The sequence below is a fragment of the Notolepis coatsorum genome, assembly GCF_963971535.1.
Source record: "Notolepis coatsorum genome assembly, chromosome: 7".
Taxonomy (NCBI): domain Eukaryota; kingdom Metazoa; phylum Chordata; class Actinopteri; order Aulopiformes; family Paralepididae; genus Notolepis; species Notolepis coatsorum.
In genome coordinates, this window is record NC_140171.1 from 13,669,854 (window position 1) to 13,691,624 (window position 21,771).

Below are 21,771 nucleotides of genomic sequence, written 5' to 3' on the forward strand. Positions count from 1 at the left end.
ACTGTAATGAAAGTAAGCACAGATGACACCACTGTAATGAAAGTAAGCACAGATGACACCACTGTAATGAAAGTGTAATCGTCTCGTCCACAGATCTTCTGGTTCCGCCTGCATGCAGTCACTTCTCTCTGAACCAACGAAGCCTCCAGGAGTTTGTCTTTCTTCTCCGTCTCCGGCGCCGTCGAGTTGTTTACCGAATGTAATAATGTCAACAGAGATTGAAATCTGTTGCTCGCGGCGCTTAATTTGTAAACCAGGAGGCGCCAGGAACTGATCCGGCGGACGGGGCGGGGGTCACAGAATGTGCATCAGAACCGCAGCGCCTGGTTCACCACAGCTGGGTGCTGCTGTGCCGAAAGAACGTCATGATGAACAGTGGCTATCGATGGAGACGATATTGTTGCATCTCTACCCACAGCGACTTCTAATTGACCAGACTACCACGTGCTGTGGGGCTTGCAGTAAATAAAATTAATATTTAGACCAAAAAAAAAGCATTCATGTTACTGTAATTCTTCTGTCGGAGCCTGGATCATGTCTTTGTCTTCTGATACCAGCTTGTGGAAGTGACCCAGTGGTGCGGAGGGGGACGTCATCGACCGCTGATATCCGGACCAGGAGGATCAGTGTTGGGACGGATAACATCCGGCGTCACGGGGCGCCTTGTGTTTGTTTGGTTGGGGCTCGATGTCCACATGATCACTGGCTGGGCGGTCGGTGGGCAGTGGGTTCTCTTTGTCCACTCGTCCATCTTCATCTGCCTCTTTCTCTTCATATTCTTATGCCTCTTCACCTTCATCTTCCTCTTCATCTTCTGTTGAAGTCAGAGGTTCTATGTAGGATTTTTTGTAACTGTCTAACTGCATATATAACTGTTTCCACTAGAGGGCGCTCTAGGCGGAGCCACTCAAGACACCGCCAGGTGGCGAGTATAAATAGAGATGTCTCCTCCTAATCTACCTCTTTCCCCCCCAGCCTATCAGTGAGAGGAGACCTCATGTACTGCTGCTCATACCATGTGAATGAATAAACCATGCCGCTTAAAGGCTAAAGATAGAAACCATGCCTCTTGACCATATTATTGTCGCCCTATAGCCGGATTCTGTCAACATCTTCATATGCCTCTTCATCTTCCTCTTCATCTTCCTCTTCATCTTCCTCCTCCTCTGCATCTTCATCTTCATATTTGCATCCTCCTCTTCATATGCCTCTTCATCTGCATCGTCATCTTCATCTTCCTCTTCATCTCCCTCTTCACACGCCTCTTCGTCAGTGTCATCTGATCCCATCTCAAAATCCCTCTCTCCATTTTGATGGCAGCGATCACATCCTGCACCCTGAATGGGGGATCTCTCCTTGCTGGTGGTATTCTGAAATGGAAAAAGTTATATGTATAAATAATATGTGAGCATCATATTGTAGTATATAACCTGAAGGAATTGTCCCGGCTCACAATATCTTACTAAAATGAAAGTCACATAATACTGTCTGGCTAATCTATTCTCTACTTGAGTGACTGAAGAAAGCAGAGAACCAGGTGTCTGGACCCCCCTGCCTGTTGTGACGCCATGCAGAGAACCAGGTGTCTGGACCCCCCTGCCTGTTGTGACGCCATGCAGAGAACCAGGTGTCTGGACCCCCCTGCCTGTTGTGACGCCATGCAGAGAACCAGGTGTCTGGACCCCCCTGCCTGTTGTGACGCCATGCAGAGAACCAGGTGTCTGGACCCCCCTGCCTGTTGTGACGCCATGCAGAGAACCAGGTGTCTGGACCCCCCTGCCTGTTGTGACGCCATGCAGAGAACCAGGTGGCTGGACCCCCCTGCCTGTTGTGACACCATGCAGAGAACCAGGTGTCTGGACCCCCCTGCCTGTTGTGACGCCATGCAGAGAACCAGGTGGCTGGACCCCCCTGCCTGTTGTGACGCCATGCAGAGAACCAGGTGACTAGACCCCCCTGCCTGTTGTGACGCCATGCAGAGAACCAGGTGGCTGGACCCCCCTGCCTGTTGTGACGCCATGCAGAGAACCAGGTGTCTGGATCCCCCTGCCTGTTGTGACGCCATGCAGAGAACCAGGTGGCTGGACTGGACCCCCCTGCCTGTTGTGACACCATGCAGAGAACCAGGTGTCTGGACCCCCCTGCCTGTTGTGACGCCATGCAGAGAACCAGGTGTCTGGACCCCCCTGCCTGTTGTGACGCCATGCAGAGAACCATGTGTCTGGACCCCCCTGCCTGTTGTGACGCCATGCAGAGAACCAGGTGGCTGGACCCCCCTGCCTGTTGTGACGCCATGCAGAGAACCAGGTGTCTGGACCCCCCTGCCTGTTGTGACGCCATGCAGAGAACCAGGTGTCTGGACCCCCCTGCCTGTTGTGACACCATGCAGAGAACCAGGTGGCTGGACCCCCCTGCCTGTTGTGACGCCATGCAGAGAACCAGGTGACTAGACCCCCCTGCCTGTTGTGACACCATGCAGAGAACCAGGTGTCTGGACCCCCCTGCCTGTTGTGACGCCATGCAGAGAACCAGGTGTCTGGACCCCCCTGCCTGTTGTGACGCCATGCAGAGAACCAGGTGGCTGGACTGGACCCCCCTGCCTGTTGTGACACCATGCAGAGAACCAGGTGGCTAGACCCCCCTGCCTGTTGTGACACCATGCAGAGTGAAGGGAGCTCTCCGTTCTCCTGAGGGAGGACCACTCCTGGACGCATGTAGTGTTTTACCAATAAACTTGCAGTTCCCGTGTTCACGTTCTGCGATCTGATTGGCCACTGACGTACACTCTCTCTACGCTCAAACAGCGCGTTACGCTAGTTCTGCCTCTACTAACAGCCTGCAGCCTGCTCGCTAGTTCTGCCTCTAACCTCTAACAGCCTATCCAATTCATATCAATCGAAATAACGTATTGTTTTCATCTCTCTATATTAACGTGATTCCATCAACACAACATAAATGTTCAAAACACGACAAGACAGTTTGCATCACTTCCCACGGTTCTCGGCACTTATTCTACCGGTAGTGCGGTAGTTGTTGCCACGGTATTGGGTCTTTGGGTGAATACTTCATTGGCGGGGAAGAAGAACACTGATAGCGGTGTGTGGACCGTCCTGCGAGCCCCAGGCCACCGTCCCGCGAGCCCCAGACCACCGCCCCGCGAGCCCCAGACCACCGCCCCGCGAGACTTGTTTCCCGTGCACCTAAAATTCTACCTGGTCTCGTCCCGTGGGGCTCGCGGGACGGTGGTCTGGGGCTCGCGGGACGGTGGCCTGGCGCTCGCGGACCGTGGTCTGGGGCTTGCGGGACGGTGGTCGATAAGTAAGTGCAGAGAACCGTGGGAAGTGATGCAAACTGTCTTGTCGTGTTTTGAACATTTATGTTGTGTTGATGGAATCACGTTAATATAGAGAGATGAAAACAATACATTATTTTGATTGATATGAATTGGATAGGCTGTTAGAGGTTAGAGGCAGAACTAGCGAGCAGGCTGCAGGCTATTAGTAGAGGCAGAACTAGCGTAACACGCTGTTTGGGCGTAGAGAGAGCGTACGTCTGTGGCCAATCAGATCGCAGAACGCGAACGCGGAACTGCAAGTTTGTTGGTAAAAGACTACACGCCTCCTGGACAGGAGGTCTGCTGCCAGATTTGAAAGCCCTGGAATATAAATTGCGAAGCCTGACGTTGGGTAGGAGGGGTGGGTGGGGGACACTGTACAACTGTACAAGCAAAACTGTACATTGGAATATTGACAAAACCATACTTGGTCATTTACTGTACATTGGAGGGGGTTGGGTTAGGACATTTGCAAGGGCCAGTTTCGAATTGCAGTCTCCCGTAGGTGTTCTTTGAGAGTGGTTTTGAAAGTGGGTAGTGATTCACATTCCTTTACAGCTTTGGGTAGGGCGTTCCACATTGATGTGGCATAATTGCGAAACGTGTTTAGTCCCTTGTTTGAGCCGAATCTGGGTTTAACATGATTTGTGGAGCTCCCTCTGGTGTTGTGATCGTGGTATTCACTGACCTTTGGGAAGTATTTTGACATGTACATGGGTACCTTGGTCGTGTATCTTGTAGACCAGGCCCATTGCAAGTTGCTGTACTCTGTCGTCTACTCTAAGCCATCCTAGGTTGTCAAAGTGGGCAGGGGTGAGGTGTGTTCTAGGAGTAAGGTCAAGCAGTAGTATGACCAGTTTGTTTTGAGATGTTTGTAATTTTGTTTTAAGCGCCTTTGAGGTGCTTTGGTACCATGAGGTGCAAGCATAGTCGTAGTACCCCTGAATGAGTGCTCCTGCCTGAGTCTTCAGGGTATTCTTGTTTACCAGAGAGGAGATCCGGTACAAGAATCGAGTTCGTTGGTTGACTTTTTTTATTACATTGGATGCCATTTTGTCACAGGAAAGATCAGCCCCCCCCCCCCATGCTGCTATGACACCTGCATAGAGCCTTCAGAACAAGGTGACCCTGCTGGAAAAAGGGGAGCCGATAAGCAGGCCGCTCACAGCTGGCCACAATCACTGAACAATACAATCAAAAAGGTGAAATGAATGTCATTCACCTGAAAACACCCACTGTATGCATGTAATGGCTTAGAGGAAATACATCAGAAACCCACCAACTCAGGGGCTAACGGCGATGCCTAACAAAAACAATAATAACCAACTTACATCCCAGTGTGTTTAGTATACAGGGAGAAGACCGTAAACAGTCCCCCCTGCTGTGCACAGGTCAAATGGGAAATTTAAAAAAGTAAAAGCTAATTAAGTATAAACAAACAGTTATCAAAACTCACCTCCCCCACTCATTGTGCACGAATGCACGGGGGGGGGGGTGACTAGAAAACACCCACTGCGATCAGCGAGTGCGCGGGGGAATATGAGAACCCAGCAAATTAATTTAGATATTACTTAGTAATCAAACTCTTAAACATGAATTAATTCATTCAATCAATCAATCTTTATTTAATCTCGAAAGATCATTGAGAGCAGGCTCTCCTTTACAATGACATCGAGAGGAACAACACATAATAGAAAAACAATAGAAAAACAGAAAAGTCAATCAATTAAACAATTCAAACCAATCAATACAACTACAGACTGAGGTGAAACGGTTATAGATTTAAACTGACCAGTGGATACTAAAGTATTGAGTTTAAAGGTGCTTTGCAAAACATTCCACGTGTCGGGGGCACAGAAGCTGAAAGCAGATTATTCCTAATTCAGTGCAAACTCTGGGGACCTTAAGCCAATGATAGTAAACATACTCCTGAGGGAGAAAACAACACTGCTTAGCCGAACGAAAGGAAGAGGTTTACACAATCAACAAAGTGTGACCCTCGTTATCCACCTGCGAAAGGCTAACCAACAAATTGCTATCAACAGCAGTGGAACACAGAAAGAGGCCCAGACATACACGTCTTACCTACAGGTCTAGGACGAGGCGAGCATCTTCACCTGGATGCTCTTATGGGCAGAGAGCCAAGCCCCCGAACTTTGTTGATATATGGTCTCGAGGATTAGATTATATTTGTGAGAACTGGGGTCTGGAGCACAGCCCAATTGCTGAATACACGAGAAGAGATAGGAGCGGTTTCAAGGGTGTTTAATGTCAATTGAGCAACACAGGAATTGGGGGAAATAGAACAGGGTTATGTTCTGTCTTGTGGCTGCCGCGGCGGCAGTGAGCGAGCAAGCGGTCCTGGTGCTTGTCTTGGGAGCTGCTGGGTTGCAGCGGGAGAACAAGTGTTCCTCTTCGGGAACAGGTGACGTCCAGGCAGGGACGGCGGTCCTTTGGGGCACAGGAGAGGAACAGGTTAGAGTAAGGCAAATACACGGTTGGTATCTAGCAGAGCTTTCGGCAGAGACGTCGTACCTGGGCAGTGGTAATTAACACCACGACAGCTTCTGGTCAGCGTCGAGGTGTAGATGTAGTCCCCCCATCAGTGCAGCTGTGGAGAGTGGGGTGCCTGACTGCGTGCGAATTAGGGGGATGAAATACAGCTGGGCGTATGAGGGTAGAGGAAGGGGTGACTGGAGAGTGAGAGGATGAGGAGGAGTGTGCAGTGGACGGAGAGGGGGATGAAGAGGAGCGTGTGAAGGATGTGAGGGGAAAAGGAGGGGGTGTGAAGTAGGCCCGTGCTGTGATTATGACAATATTAGATTAAAATGTATTGTCATCATACAACACAAGTACAGCGACAGTGGCTCAGGAGGTAAAGCGGCCATCTGGTAATCAGAAGGTTCCCGGTTCGATTCCTGCTCCTCTCTGGCAGTGTGTCAACGTGTCTTTGAACAAGACACTTAACCCCTAACTGCTCCAGATGAATGGGAATGGGTGAATGTGAGGAACAGATTGTAAAGCGCTTTGGCTGCTATATAAATGCACTATTTACCATTTACCATTTACAGTACAACGAAAAGATGTGTGGCATCCAACCAGAGTGCAAATGTAACAGTAAAGTGCAATAGTAATATACAATGTACAGGTGATTAAACTGGGTATAAAATATATAAATTTGTACTACTGGGTGTAGTGCTAACGAGATGTATGTACAGAGTTGTAATATTAATATGTACAGTGATACAGGTATATGTTGGCGTGTTCCTTTAACTCTTGCTGCGCCATACCCGACATATCGTGGGTTTCGTCGCCAACCACTGAGTGCCATACCCGAGAATTCTCTGGTTTTTATCCTTTTTTCGATGTTCCTATTCAAAACAGTCACGCTGACCTTGGTGACTCATCTGAGTACTTGAAATTGCAATGACGATTGAATCCCGCCAGGTGGCAGTATCGCCTACCTTATGAACATGCATAGTGTGCGTGGCCCCAGCCCCCAAACTAATATAGGGACTCACTATACTAGTAGGTTGCGAGCAGCTGTGAGAAGGACGACAATGGCGATCGCCTAGAGCGAACTATTGGATATTATGAAAAAGACAAAATGGATTATATGGATGATGATTATGGACGATAACGTGCGTTTCCTAACGTTATATGTATTGATCCTGTTCTGATTCAAGACACTTGGACTCGAAGTGAGAAATGGAGTACCTCTAAAACAAAGGTCTATTTTACATCTACTTTACCGAAACTCCATCATAAAACATGCGTTTGTATGATGGCAGCGTCGGAAAACGACCCCCCCGCGATGATTTTGTGAAGAAACATAATGGTAGTGTATCTTTTGACAAAGGTAACGTCTATTTTTGCATATATTGTATTTTTCACTTGTTGTGCCATACATGTCATATTGTGTTGAGGTCTGGGGGAATGTTTATAAAACAAATATAGATCCTATTATTAAACTAGAGAAAATAGCTATTAGAATAATAAACAAAGCTAGTTACCTTGAATCGACAAATCCATTATTCATAAAGTCCTGCACATTAAAATGTGTAGATATGGTGTACATAAAAACCTTGGAAATCATTTTTCGTGCTAAGAGTAAAAGCCTACCAGTTTGTATTCAATGTCTCTTTCAACCAAGAGAAGGAAAGTATAATTTAAGAGGGTTATGCATTCTTAAAACATGTAAAAAGGTAAGAACTATATGTAAAAGCTAGATGCGTTTACATTTTGGGAGTTAGGGGCGCCCCAGTGGCGAACCACATAACGCGCTGAGTCGCGGCACGGCCGACCCAGGTTCGATTCCCAGACCCGTCGTTATTTGCCGAATGTCTTCCCCCCACTCTGTCTCCCGTTCCTCCTCTCTGTCTCTCTACTGGACTGCCCAGTAGCAAAAAGCGATAAACGCAAAAAAAATATATATAAAAAAAATAAGAATTCTGAGTTAAATTATGGAATAGCCTTAGTGACGGGTTGAAGTTGTGTACTTCTCAGGGGAGATTTAAAAAAGTCTTAAAGGATAAAATAATTCAGGAGTACAGTTTTGAGTAAAACATCAAACATTTGTTTTTTCTTAAAAAAAATATTATATCTTGCAGCATATTTTAAGTTTTTCTTGCCAGGTTGCCAGGTACCCAGGTGGGGTATCTCCCATGCCTTTCTGTGTGGAGTTTGCATGTTCTCCCCGTGCTCACAAGGGTTTCCCCCCGATAAGATAAACCCAATGGAAAAACATGTACAACAGATCGCTGACGCTGTCGCGTCCTTGACGAAGACGGGCAGGAGCACTTGGATTGGTCCCCGGGCGCGGTACCTCGCCGACGCCCTGTCTGCTCCCGGCTGCGCTTGGGGGGAAGGACGACGGGATGGGTTAAGCGCAGAGCTCATGCACATCGGCGACTGAGAAAAAGACAATGCATTGTGTGTGTATTCCTGTGTGTTTGTGCCGCCCATTGCATGTCCCATGTCGTTGCATGCCGAATAAAGACATCTCTAAAGAGGTCCTGCATTATTAGAAACTAACTCTTTTTTACATGTTGGAGTATAACTAGTGCCTGTCAAATGAGCCATACTATTGTCTCCATAGCTATAATATAGAATATACAATAGCTCCGCAAAGATCGTGAAATATCGTGAAAATGGTCAATAAAAACTGGCGCCAGGTAGTACAGATGGGAAAACAGCGTGGCAGTCAATGAGTTAAGCCCCAAATTGGGAACCTACTGACTATAGGCTATAGGCCTACTGCAAATGTGGGATGACATTCTTCTCCAGTTTGATTTGTAGGTAGAAAATAACCTTTTTGGAAATGTCTTTATCAATTGTGATTCCAAATATTGTTTTACTCTGCTTTAGAATAGATGTTCACTAATGTAAACCAAGTTTTTAGCTACACCCCCAAAATACAGCGAATAGCCTGTAGTTAAAAACCCCTAGCCTATACAGCATTTACCTGTCTTCTAGTGGTACACACACACAGATATTTAAAAATAGACTTTTATCATTTTGAAATTGTTTGTTTGAAAAAAAAGAATTATGATCCGAGTGTAGCAATTACCTAGGATGCAAAAATATCTCGGGGGGGAGGGGGAAGAGGCATCAAAGGAATTGGTTTCCATTTATTTATTGTTGGATTTCTCAGCCTGAAAACAAGAAAGAAGGCCTTCTAACGTAATCACATGCTGTTTGTAAGCCCTGCTCGGAATGTAAATACGAGGGCTTGAAGTGGACGAGCAGCCGACCAGGAGCTGGGAGATCTAGACTGTGGCTGGTAAGAGACTGTTAACAGTTTCAGCTGGAGGCTGCAGCTATAGGCTGAGTGACACATTGATGAATATATCAAGTTATGGAAAATATACACTTGCCGTTGGTTTAACGGGTGATCTACTTAAAGGGATAGTTGTGATTTTTGGACCCCGAGCCCTATTACCAATAATGATGTTAGTAGTAGTAGTAATTTAGTAGTAGTAGCAGCAGTAGTAGTAGTAGTAGTAGTAGTAGTAGTAGTAGTAGTAGTAGTAGTAGTAGTAGTAGTAGTAGTAGTAGTAGTAGTAGTAGTAGTAGCAGTAGCAGTAGTAGTAGTAGTAGTAGTAGTAGTAGTAGTAGTAGTAGTAGTAGTAGTAGTAGTAATAGTAATAGTAGTAGTAGTAGTAGTAGTAGTAGTAGTAGTAGTAGTAGTAGTAGTAGTAGTAGTAGTAGTAGTAGTAGTAGTATTCATATTCACATTTGTAACCTTCAAAAATAGCTATACAAACCCTTTTCTTGATCGGTACATGTTCCTTGTATTAGCCACAAACGAATGCTAAGTCAACAGTGGAGCTCCTGTCTGTGAAGGCTGAGTGAAGCTCACTGACATCTGCTTTGTGTGCTTCTACTGTGGAGTAGATTTCAGTGAGCTCCAGTCAGCTTGTACAGACAAGGAGCTGAACCCTGTGGATTAATATGAAGCACAAATATGAAGAACGACACGGACCGCGCTGAGAAAGGATTTTACCGACCAACATAATCACTGGTGAATAAGAAATAGAGCTAGGGTTCCAAACATCTGAACTATCCTTTATTTTGTGAATATCTTTTTATAAAAATTATTTCAAACAAGCAGGTATATATAAATAAATGGGGGGGGGATTTAATTAAATCAAAGTTTTAACTAAATCAACAGCCACTGAGGCCGTATTGAAGCAACACAGCGCTTCCTTCTAATATACATATACACTCCCGTAAGCCTAACCTTAACCCTAACCCTAACGCTAACCACAACCTTAACCCTAACTTTCTATCATCATAGTATTGCTGTGTTTGTATCAGGGTAGTTGGCTTGGTCTAGAATGTGCTCACCCCTCACCACAAGAATTATTTTTATTTGTTTTACTTCCGCTGATATGAAACGATATATATAAAAAAAAAAAAAAAAAAAAGGCCTTCTTCCTTGCCATGAGGGCAACAGTGGCTCAGGAGGTAGAGTAGTTGTCTAGTAATCTGAAGGTTCCCAGTTCAATTCCGGGCTCCTCCTGGCAGCATGTCGAAGTGTCCTTGAGCAAGACACTTAACCCCTTAACTGGTCCCGATGAGTTGTGAATGGGTGAATGAGAGGCATAAGTTGTAAAGCGCTTTGGGTAAAAGCTCTATATAAATACATTTATATATACATTTTTATAGTACATAAATACATTTAACATTTACCATAAATGTAATGATAATGTTAAATAATACCTATGGAGGAAATATCGCAATGCACCTGTGTCACATATCCTATAGGAGTTTGATCACTAGTTATACGTTTCATTTGGAATACACCATGAGGGCTAATATTACATATGTGGCATGGTTTGCAATGTATCCGGTTTTTTGAAGATGAAAATATATCCTCCCATATATTGTTCTAACCCAGCATGATATTAAGACGTTGCAATTCGTTTTTCCAGATTTACATAACAAATCCTGTTTATTATTAGCTGCAATCATCTTTCCGTACCAAGAATGAAACTAAGCCCTGTGTAGTCTGCGAGAGAGAGGATCTCAATCCAAGGTGTTCTCCTGAGGGAGCATTCCATGGAACACAACAGGCCTTAAGAAAACATGATATCAGGAAGATTAAAAAATATCCTGCAGCTCTTGAGAAATCATCAAATATAATCATCTATAACCATCACATTTGTAACTGACCAAGGAGAAAAAACAAAAGGCCATTATTATATAGCTATATAGCCTATAGGTAATTCTCCAGCTGTTTCTATTATAGAGCCAATCCGGACTTGTGTTTAATGACAAGCGTTGAAGCTGATGGCGTCCTCCATTGAGAAACCCCTCAGCAGAGTAGGGATCAAACCCAGATCTGACGGCTCTCCGCTGAAAGGAACAAAAGCGGTGCTTAAAGGATTAGGATAAACTGCTATACCACCAGCTAATGTGGGTCGTCGGAGAGCTTCACGTCGTATACGAGACCTTCCCTTGTTCCAAATGAACAGTTTACCAGCTGCATCCAACTCTTTAAAACAGTCCAGAGGAGGAGGAAACAGAACATTTATACGGGGAATATATTTGTTATTATTCAGTTTAACCTCTGAGGTCCTGCCATGGAGAGGAAGATGAAGCCAGGCTTTATACCCATGGACTGAGAAGTAACGGCATTGGACTTATTGTTTAATACGTGTGATGGAATTGTTGTGGTCAATTTCTAATTACTGAAGAAGGTAGAACAGATTGAATAGTATGATGTTATGAAGCTATGATTCTGTATGAAAACCTATGTCTGCATTTTGCTATGATGCCCCTAGCTCTCCAACAGCTCTAGCCCTATTTTCTGAAAATCTGCCTAAAAATACATACCTAAGTAAATGAAAAAAGAACAAAGGCAGAGGCTCTGGTCCTTGCTCCAAAGGCAGTGGGTGATGTTCTGAAGGCCTTAACATCAGACAAACCCCTCCCATTCTCCATACAGATGGATGCATCTAACCTAACCCTAACCCTAAAACCGAAATAAAGTTAAAAATAAAATAGTTACAAAATCTGCCCATTTTCGCCCAAAAACCGGGCAAAATCGGCAAAAAAAATATATACCCCCTGTGCCCCAGTATAGTGCTTGGTCTAGATACGCCCCTGGTATAAAGACAGTATGGTCGTAGTCATACCGGCCAGCAGCGTAACTAGTAAGAGTAGGTAAGGGATATGTACAGACAGATGTGTGTATATATATATGGTAAGAATAAAGATATATACAGTATATACAGCATATACAGCATTATTGTACATGCTATAATGTTGGTGTGTTCCTATGAAAAGGTTGGCAAACTGAGTAATTAATTGCATTTATCCGCCACTTAAAGTTCCTCTGCATCCCTGGTTGTGAGGTAGCAGCGGGGGGCTACGCCTAGTCACAGCCCCCTGGCTGACAGGATGTCTTAATCCAGCTCTAAGAAGCAGGGAGAGTGGGAGGGATATGGAACACAGGCCTCTCTTTTCACCATCCTTTCTTTCTGACGATAGCTGCATGGGTTAAGCTGCATGCCTCTGTGAGGAGGAGGAGGAAGAGGAGTGAGGAGTGAGGAAGTGAATAGCGATAGAGAGATGGAGGTGGAGAGAGGAGGATGGGACGATAGAGAGATGGAGGTGGAGAGAGGAGGATGGTGTGATAGAGAGATGGAGAGAGGAGGATGGGGTGATAGAGAGATGGAGGTGGAGAGAGCAGGATGGGGTGATAGAGAGATGGAGAGAGGAGGATGGGGTGATAGAGAGATGGAGGTAGGAGGATGGGGTGATAGAGAGATGGAGAGAGGATGATGGGGTGATATAAAGATGGAGGTGGAGAGAGGATGATGGGGTGATAGAGAGATGGAGGTGGAGAGGGGAGGATGGGGTGATAGAGAGATGGAGAGAGGAGGATGGGGTGATAGAGAGATGGAGAGAGGAGGATGGGGTGATAGAGAGATGGAGAGAGGAGGATGGGGTGATAGAGAGATGGAGGTGGAGAGAGGAGGATGGGGTGATAGAGAGATGGAGAGAGCAGGATGGGGTGATAGAGAGATGGAGATGGAGAGAGGAGGATGGGGTGATAGAGAGATGGAGATGGAGAGAGGAGGATGGGGTGATAGAGAGATGGAGATGGAGAGAGGAGGATGGGGTGATATAGAGATGGAGGTGGAGAGAGCAGGATGGGGTGATGGAGAGATAGAGATGGAGAGAGCAGGATGGGGCGATAGAGAGATGGAGGTGGAGAGAGGAGGATGGGGTGATAGAGAGATGGAGGTGGAGAGAGCAGGATGGGGTGATAGAGAGATGGAGGTGGAGAGAGGAGGATGGGGCGATAGAGAGATGGAGGTGGAGAGAGCAGGATGGGGTGATAGAGAGATGGAGGTGGAGAGATGCGGATGGGGCGATAGAGAGATGGAGGTGGAGAGAGGAGGATGGGGTGATAGAGAGATGGAGATGGAGAGAGGAGGATGGGGTGATATAGAGATGGAGGTGGAGAGAGCAGGATGGGGTGATGGAGAGATAGAGATGGAGAGAGCAGGATGGGGCGATAGAGAGATGGAGGTGGAGAGAGCAGGATGGGGTGATGGAGAGATAGAGATGGAGAGAGCAGGATGGGGCGATAGAGAGATGGAGATGGAGAGAGCAGGATGGGGTGATAGAGAGATGGAGATGGAGAGAGGAGGATGGGGTGATATAGAGATGGAGGTGGAGAGGGGAGGATGGGGCGATAGAGAGATGGAGGTGGAGAGAGCAGGATGGGGTGATGGAGAGATAGAGATGGAGCTCCAGGATGGGGTGATAGAGAGATGGAGGTGGAGAGAGGAACAGGAGATCACAGTGTGGTGCAGGATTGGGTTTCCAGACCTTTTTTTGTCAGGTCCCCCTGAAATACGAGGTTGAATCCCAGTAACCCCCAAAAAGAAACGTGTTTTCATTCTCTAGTTGCTTGATGGAGTTTACATTAGACACTAGTGTATATATACTGTACATGACAGACTTTACATTAGACCAGTGGTTCTCAAACTACGGGTCGCGACCCAAATTGGGGTTGCGGTTACGTGACAGTGGGGTAAAACATATATTTTTATCTTTTTTTTTAAGATTTAGTGTATATACATGACAGAGTTTACACTAGACACTAGTGTATATATACATGACAGAGTTTACACTAGACACTAGTGTATATATACATGACAGAGTTTACAATAGACACAATATATATATATATGTTTTTTTTATGTATTTGCTGTATTTTGTGGCTGTAAATGTTTTTTGGAGTAAAACAGATCTTTTTAACACGTTTAAACAAACTACTGCTGTGCGGATTTCAATAAAACAGTGACAATTCTGAGTCAAAGGTACGTGTTTGTTTTGGCATTTTGTTATGGTTTGACAACGACCCCAAATGCTAACGACACAAGAGAGTTGGATTCAGAGTTGCCAAATACGAGGGCTTGTTTATTTGGTAATAAGAATAAGTGAAACAGGGAAAGCAGGTCAACAAGAACAGGTACAATGAACAAGGGGCAAAGTTCTGCTGCTCTGCAGCTTCTCCCGGAAGGGTGGTCTTGGGAAGCAGGAGCAGACCTCTGTACCGCTCTGCAGAACTCTCACGGCGGATCTCTCAGATGTTGTGCAAGAACCGAGAGAGGGAGAGAGGGAACGAGTCAGTAACAGAGCAGACTTGAAACGAGCAGGAGGACAGGGTGTAATATTCTTCGTGTTAACAACACAGTGATGTGCAATATTCCAAAAACAGCCCAAGTGAATATCTTCATGTAAACACACAGTGAGCAAAAATCCAAACACTGTCCAAATGTGAAATAATATCTTCGGCGTGAGCAAACACACAGAGGGAGGTGGAAGATCCCAAAAATATTATTCCATAAAGGAAAGAGCAAAATCGATAATGGCTGGGTGAGTGACTGTTTGACAAAAAGGTGGTAGACTTCAGTGTAAAGGTTACACACGAAAATCGGAAATAGGTCAAGACAGTCAATCTAGAAAAACTCACCCAGACGAGCTGCGTAAAAGGAACAGGAACAACAGAGGAGGCGAGCGCGCGCCACGGAGCAGGTATCCAAGCGAAGGCTTCTAGGAATTCCTGGAGAACAGCACAGTGAAACAGCAGCAACGGGGAAAAACATCCAGCGACAAAACAAGACGATCCAACAACTTAGGGTGGGGAAAACGGGGTATAAATAATGAGGGATCGATTGATTGAAAAGCAGTGACAGCTGGGGAATGTGATTGACAAGCGTGGGGAAGTGAGAGAACCAATCAGCGACGTCTCAGATGACGTCAACGGGGAGAAACGTGTGAACGAGGGAATTGAAATACTTGACAGAAAAAATGAATGAAAACAAAGCGAGGGTGGTTAAAGGAACAGAACGAGTGAGAAAGCAAGGACAGAAACCTCACAGTACCCCCCCCTCCACGGGAGCCACCCGGCGACCAGGCCGACCCGGCTCGTCAGGATGGGCCCGATGGAAGTCGGTGATCAAGCCGGGATCCACGATGAGCTGCCGGGAGACCCAGCTACGCTCCTCAGGGCCGTAACCCTCCCAGTCCACCAGGTATTGGAACCCCCGGCCCCGCCGACGAACGCCCATCAACCGGCGGACCTGCCACTGGGGGTGACCATCCACTAGCACAGGAGGCGGTGGATCAGGAGCTGGAGGCATAAGGGGACTGAGGGAGACGGGCTTAACCCGGGAGACATGGAACACGGGGTGGATGTGCATGGATGCAGGAAGCTTCAGGCGCAGGGCCGCCGGACTGAGTACCTTCAGGACCTCGAAAGGACCGACGAAGCGAGGGTTGAGCTTCTTGGCCGAGGACCGTAGCGGGAGGTCCTTCGCGGAGAGCCACACCCTCTGCCCAGGGCGGTAAGTCGGCGCGGGAACCCGGCGCCGGTCGGCACCACGACAGGCGCGCTCAGATGTCCGGAGCAGCGCGGTCCTGGTGATCTCCCAAACGCGACGGCAGCGGTCGAGGTGGACCTGCACGGAGGGAACTGCCACTTCCGTCTCCAGTGCGGGAAAAAGAGGGGGCTGGTAGCCCAGGGAGGCCTCAAAAGGGGAGAGGCCGGTGGCGGAACTGACCATTGAGTTGATCGAGTATTCAACCCAGGGAAGGAAACGGCTCCAGGATGCCGGCCTCTCGGCTGCCACACACCGAAGAGCAGACTCCACGCTCTGGTTCATCCTCTCCGTCTGCCCGTTTGTCTGGGGATGGTAGCCAGAGGAGAGACTGACCGTTGCCCCCAATCCCTTGCAGAAAGCCCGCCATACCTGGGAGGTGAACTGGGGCCCCCGGTCAGAGACGATGTCCTGGGGAAAACCGTGAAGGCGGAACACGTGGTGCGTCAGGAGGTCCGCCGTCTCGGCTGCTGAGGGAAGCTTGGAGAGGGCCACGAGGTGGACCCCCTTGCTGAATCGATCCACCACGGTCAGAAGGCAGGTGTTCCCCTGGGAGGAGGGTAGACCAGTGACGAAGTCGAGCGCCACATGTGACCACGGACGGCTTGGAACGGGAAGTGGCTGCAAGAGCCCGGAGGGTGCCTGGTGAGAGGCCTTGCTGCGGGCACAGACCGCGCAGGCCAATACGAACTCCTTGACGTCGTTCCGCATGGTGGGCCACCAGAAACGACGAGCCAGGAAGGAGAACGTGCGATGGACGCCTGGGTGGCAGGCGAACCGGCTGGTATGGCCCCACAGCAGTACCTGGGACCGGACAGAGTCAGGGACGAAGAGACGGCTCCTAGGGACGTTGCTTGGAGCACGTTGGAAGCGTAGGGCACGCCTCACCACACCCTCGATGCCCAAGGTGATGGCTCCAACCACTCGGGCCTCCGGGATGATGGGAGATGGGTCCTCAGAGGGTGGAGCCCCCTTGGAGTGCATCCGGGACAGGGAGTCGGCCTTCGTGTTGCGGGAACCGGGGCGGAAGGTCAGCGAGAAGTCGAACCGACTGAGGAAACTGGCCCATCTCGCCTGCCGACCGTTGAGGCGCCTGGAAGCGCGGATGAACGTTAGGTTCTTGTGGTCCGTCCAGATGGTAAAAGGCTCCTCGGCACCCTCTAGCCAATGACGCCACTCCTCCAGAGCAGCCACGACCGCCAGTAGCTCCCGATTGCCGGTGTCGTAGTTCCTCTCGGCGGGGAGGAAGCGACGCGAGTAGAAGGCGCAAGGATGTACCTTCTGGTCGGAAGGAGAACGCTGGGATAGGACAGCGCCCAGGCCAGAATCCGAGGCGTCCACCTCCACGATGAACTGTCTCTTGGGGTCAGGGTGGAGCAGGATAGGAGCGGAAGTGAACCTTCTCTTGAGGGAGCGGAACGCAGCGCATGCCGCTGGGGACCAGTCGAACGGCAGAGCGGGGGAGGTCAGCTTGGTAAGAGGCTCCGCCACTTGGCTGTAGTTCCGGATGAACCTTCGGTAGAAGTTTGCGAACCCGAGGAAACTCTGTAACTCCTTCCGAGTGGTGGGTTCCGGCCAATCCTCCACAGCCTGGATCTTGCGAGGATCCGCTCGGGTCAAGCCCTTCTCCACGATGAAGCCCAGGTAGTCGACGGAGTTGGAGTGGAAACGGCACTTCTCCGCCTTGACGAAGAGCCGATTGTGGAGGAGGCGCTCCAGCACCCGGCGGACATGCAGGATGTGTTCCTCGAGGGTCCTGGAAAAGATAAGAATGTCGTCCAGGTACACCACCACGAACACCTCCAGCATGTCACGGAGGACATCGTTCATGAGTGCCTGGAATACCGCCGGGGCGTTGGTGAGGCCGAACGGCATCACAAGGTACTCATAGTGGCCCCTGGGGGTCTTGAAGGCGGTCTTCCATTCATCGCCCTCACGGATACGGACAAGATGATAGGCACTTCGGAGATCCAGCTTGGTGAAGAACGAGGCCTGGGTCAGTGGCTCGAAGGTGGAGCTCATGAGAGGTAGGGGGTATTTGTTCTTGATGGTGATCTCGTTGAGCTGACGATAGTCGATGCAGGGTCGCAGGTCCCCATCCTTCTTACCAACAAAGAAGAACCCGGCCGCCACCGGGGAGGAGGAAGGCCGAATGAGTCCTGCTTCCAATGACTCAGAGATGTAGAGATCCATCGCCTTCTTCTCCGGGACAGTCAGACTGTAGAGGCGGCTGCCGGGAAGGGGAGCCCCTTGGCGGAGGTCGATGGCGCAGTCATAGGGGCGGTGAGGTGGAAGGGACTGAGCCCTGGTCTTACTGAATACCTCCATGAGGTCGTGGTACTCGGGAGGAATGGACGAGGGATCCGGGGGCAACTCACCAGCCGGTCTCCGGGGCGGGGGACAAGACGCCGCCTGTAGACAGCGGGCGTGACAGGAGGAGCTCCAGCCCCTGATGGTACCGGAGGACCAGGCGATGTGGGGCTCGTGCAGCGCGAGCCAGGGCCTACCCAGGACCACCGGGACAAGGGGGGATTGGGTAATGAGGAACTGGATCCTCTCTACGTGGTTCCCAGCAATGGTCAGCAAGACTGGGCCGGTCCGTTGAGAGATGTCGGCCAGGCGGTGTTGGTCCAACGAAAAGATCTCCAAGGGCCTCACAAGGGCCTCAAGAGGTATGTTGGCTTGGGTGGCAAACTCGAAGTCGAGGAAGTTCTCGTCTGCCCCAGAGTCGATGAGGGCCTCCACCGTGGCACGTTGGTCCCCCCAGGCCAGGGTGACGCTCATCAGATGGTCAGGTGGTGCGCGGCGCTGGGAATGGGAAAAACGGCTCACCAGGATCTCCCGGGGTCTTGGTGAGCCCGATCTTTTGGCCGGGTAGGGCAGTCGGCGATACGGTGTCCCGCACCTCCGCAGTAGAGGCAGAGACCGGACCTGAGCCTTGCCTGACGCTCCGCCTGGCTCAGATGAGAGCGTCCCAGCTGCATGGGTTCCTCCTCGCGCACCGGACGGGGAAGCCTGTTACCATCAGTAGTGTTGGGGACGGGGCGTCCAGGAGTCCGGGGTGCTTCAGGAGGTGACAGTCGGGCCCTCTCGCGCCTTCTCTCCAGGAGGCGTCCGTCAATACGGATGACAAGGCTAAACAGCTCCTCGAGGGAGTCGGGCACCTCCCTGGTAGCGAGCTGGTCCCGGACTGCGTCACTGAGCCCCCTTATGAAGGTTAGGCGAAGAGCAGGTTCGTTCCATCCGCTCTCCACCGCCGCCAGTCGAAACTCCATGACATAGTCCGTCACCCTGCTGCTCCCTTGTCGGAAGGTCCCCAACCGGGCTCCAGGGTCCAGACCTCGGGCTGGATGGTGGAACACTCTGCGGAGCTCCGCCACGAAGTCTGGGTAGGAGAACAAAAAATCTGCTTCCATTGCCCAGGAGGAAGTGACCCACTGGGCAGCATGGCCTGAAAGTAGGTTGGTTATATAAGCCACTCGGGACCCATGAGCAGAAAAACGGCTTGGTTGATGACGGAAAACCAACTCACATTGCATGATGAATGTGGCACACTCCTCGGGATTACTGTCGAACAGCCGTGGGACGGAGAGAAGGGGTTCCCGAGGTGCGAGATCTGCTGGGGCTGCGGGGAATGTTCCTGAAGGGTGTGAGAGATGAAAAGTATTAACGGCGTCGCCCAGCGAGTTAAGCTGGGCGAGAATCTCGGACTGTTGTCCCGCCATAGCGGCCATTGAACCCTGCATAGGCAGGACCTGGTCCCTGAGGTCCTGCACCGCAGCCGCAGCCCGCTCTAGTTGGAGACCGTGATCCCTGGTCAACTCGACTTGAATTGCAAGTGCGGTTCTGACCCCCTCTGTGTCGGCTGGGGTCGTCATAGTGGTTGGATCGTAATGTTATGGTTTGACAACGACCCCAAATGCTAACGACACAAGAGAGTTGGATTCAGAGTTGCCAAATACGAGGGCTTGTTTATTTGGTAATAAGAATAAGTGAAACAGGGAAAGCAGGTCAACAAGAACAGGTACAATGAACAAGGGGCAAAGTTCTGCTGCTCTGCAGCTTCTCCCGGAAGGGTGGTCTTGGGAAGCAGGAGCAGACCTCTGTACCGCTCTGCAGAACTCTCACGGCGGATCTCTCAGATGTTGTGCAAGAACCGAGAGAGGGAGAGAGGGAACGAGTCAGTAACAGAGCAGACTTGAAACGAGCAGGAGGACAGGGTGTAATATTCTTCGTGTTAACAACACAGTGATGTGCAATATTCCAAAAACAGCCCAAGTGAATATCTTCATGTAAACACACAGTGAGCAAAAATCCAAACACTGTCCAAATGTGAAATCATATCTTCGTGTAAACACACAGTGAGCAAAAATCCAAACACTGTCCAAATGTGAAATAATATCTTCGGCGTGAGCAAACACACAGAGGGAGGTGGAAGATCCCAAAAATATTATTCCATAAAGGAAAGAGCAAAATCGATAATGGCTGGGTGAGTGACTGTTTGACAAAAAGGTGGTAGACTTCAGTGTAAAGGTTACACACGAAAATCGGAAATAGGTCAAGACAGTCAATCTAGAAAAACTCACCCAGACGAGCTGCGTAAAAGGAACAGGAACAACAGAGGAGGCGAGCGCGCGCCACGGAGCAGGTATCCAAGCGAAGGCTTCTAGGAATTCCTGGAGAACAGCACAGTGAAACAGCAGCAACGGGGAAAAACATCCAGCGACAAAACAAGACGATCCAACAACTTAGGGTGGGGAAAACGGGGTATAAATAATGAGGGATCGATTGATTGAAAAGCAGTGACAGCTGGGGAATGTGATTGACAAGCGTGGGGAAGTGAGAGAACCAATCAGCGACGTCTCAGATGACGTCAACGGGGAGAAACGTGTGAACGAGGGAATTGAAATACTTGACAGAAAAAATGAATGAAAACAAAGCGAGGGTGGTTAAAGGAACAGAACGAGTGAGAAAGCAAGGACAGAAACCTCACACATTTGTTGTGTCTGTCTTGCCAGGCAGGCCGCTGTCATCCAGAGTTGTCATCCAGGTGTCCGCTCCGGTGAGCATCTCTTTCACACTCCCGCGGTCATTGAGTATAATGTGTACATTTCTAACAGGGAATGAAACCATCTGTTTATAGTAGGGCTGTCACTATCAACGTGTTAATTTTTTCCGATTCATTCCGAAATCCTTAATGCGTTAAATTAAAGCAATGGAATCACATTACCCCCCGCCGCCTCCCATAGCAGCTTCGACATCCAGCTGGTGTGTGTTTACATCTCTGGATCACTCTGCCATGCAAACCGGCAGAATAATACGTGACCAGACATCCCCTGAATGTCTTCATATTTCATAATACAAAGTTTCACAACTGGGTTTTTGATTAAACCAAGTTGTATAAACAATGCAGTGATGAAACATTTTTCCCAGCTCCCTCAAACCTCTAGGTCCCCACGCTTCAGCCTATCGATCAGCTCTGTAGTGGCCACAATCCAAAAAAAGTCTGTCTTGTAACTACAATTTGAAGGTTCCTTTTCTTGACCACATGTAGAGCTTGGGGCTGGGAAGCAGTGTCAGACTCGCAGTACAAAAAACCACTGGACGTTTTGGTTGCTCTTTTGCTCGTTTATTGTCCAGCCAAAAACGAAATATGAAAACAATATTAAACATAGAAATAAACAGGCGATCCTAATAATCTGCCTTGACAACTGCGTGTCAATGACGGTATTGCTGCTGCCTGCTGCCCTGCCGTCACACACCGCACCTGTGGCTTATAGCTTTAGCCCCGCCCCCTTCACCTGAGCAAAGCGCACCACTCACTGAAATAGAAACATTTAGTAAAGGTTCAGAATTAATCAAAACAAAATAAACTTAAATGCGGCTCCTACAAGCTCCCTCACTCCTCTGGGTCCCCACACGTCAGCCTATCAGCTCCCTCACTCCTCTGGGTCCCCACACGTCAGCCTATCAGCTCCCTCACTCCTCTGGGTCCCCATGCTTCAGCCTATCAGCTCCTTCACTCCTCTGGGT

The 21,771-nt window shown here is 49.0% G+C and overlaps 1 protein-coding gene across 1 annotated transcript in view; it reads left to right on the forward strand.

Moving 5' to 3' along the window:
- Positions 1–2,473: 2,473 nt before the first annotated feature.
- Positions 2,474–21,771, forward strand: part of LOC311232631 (retinol dehydrogenase 8-like) — a gene marked incomplete at both ends in the record, with an annotated part of 93,252 nt that continues 73,954 nt past the window's right edge. The window contains one exon of the mRNA XM_084319491.1: positions 2,474–2,627. Within this exon, the coding sequence (XP_084175617.1) occupies positions 2,474–2,627 (154 nt within the window). The remainder of the gene's footprint in view (positions 2,628–21,771) is intronic.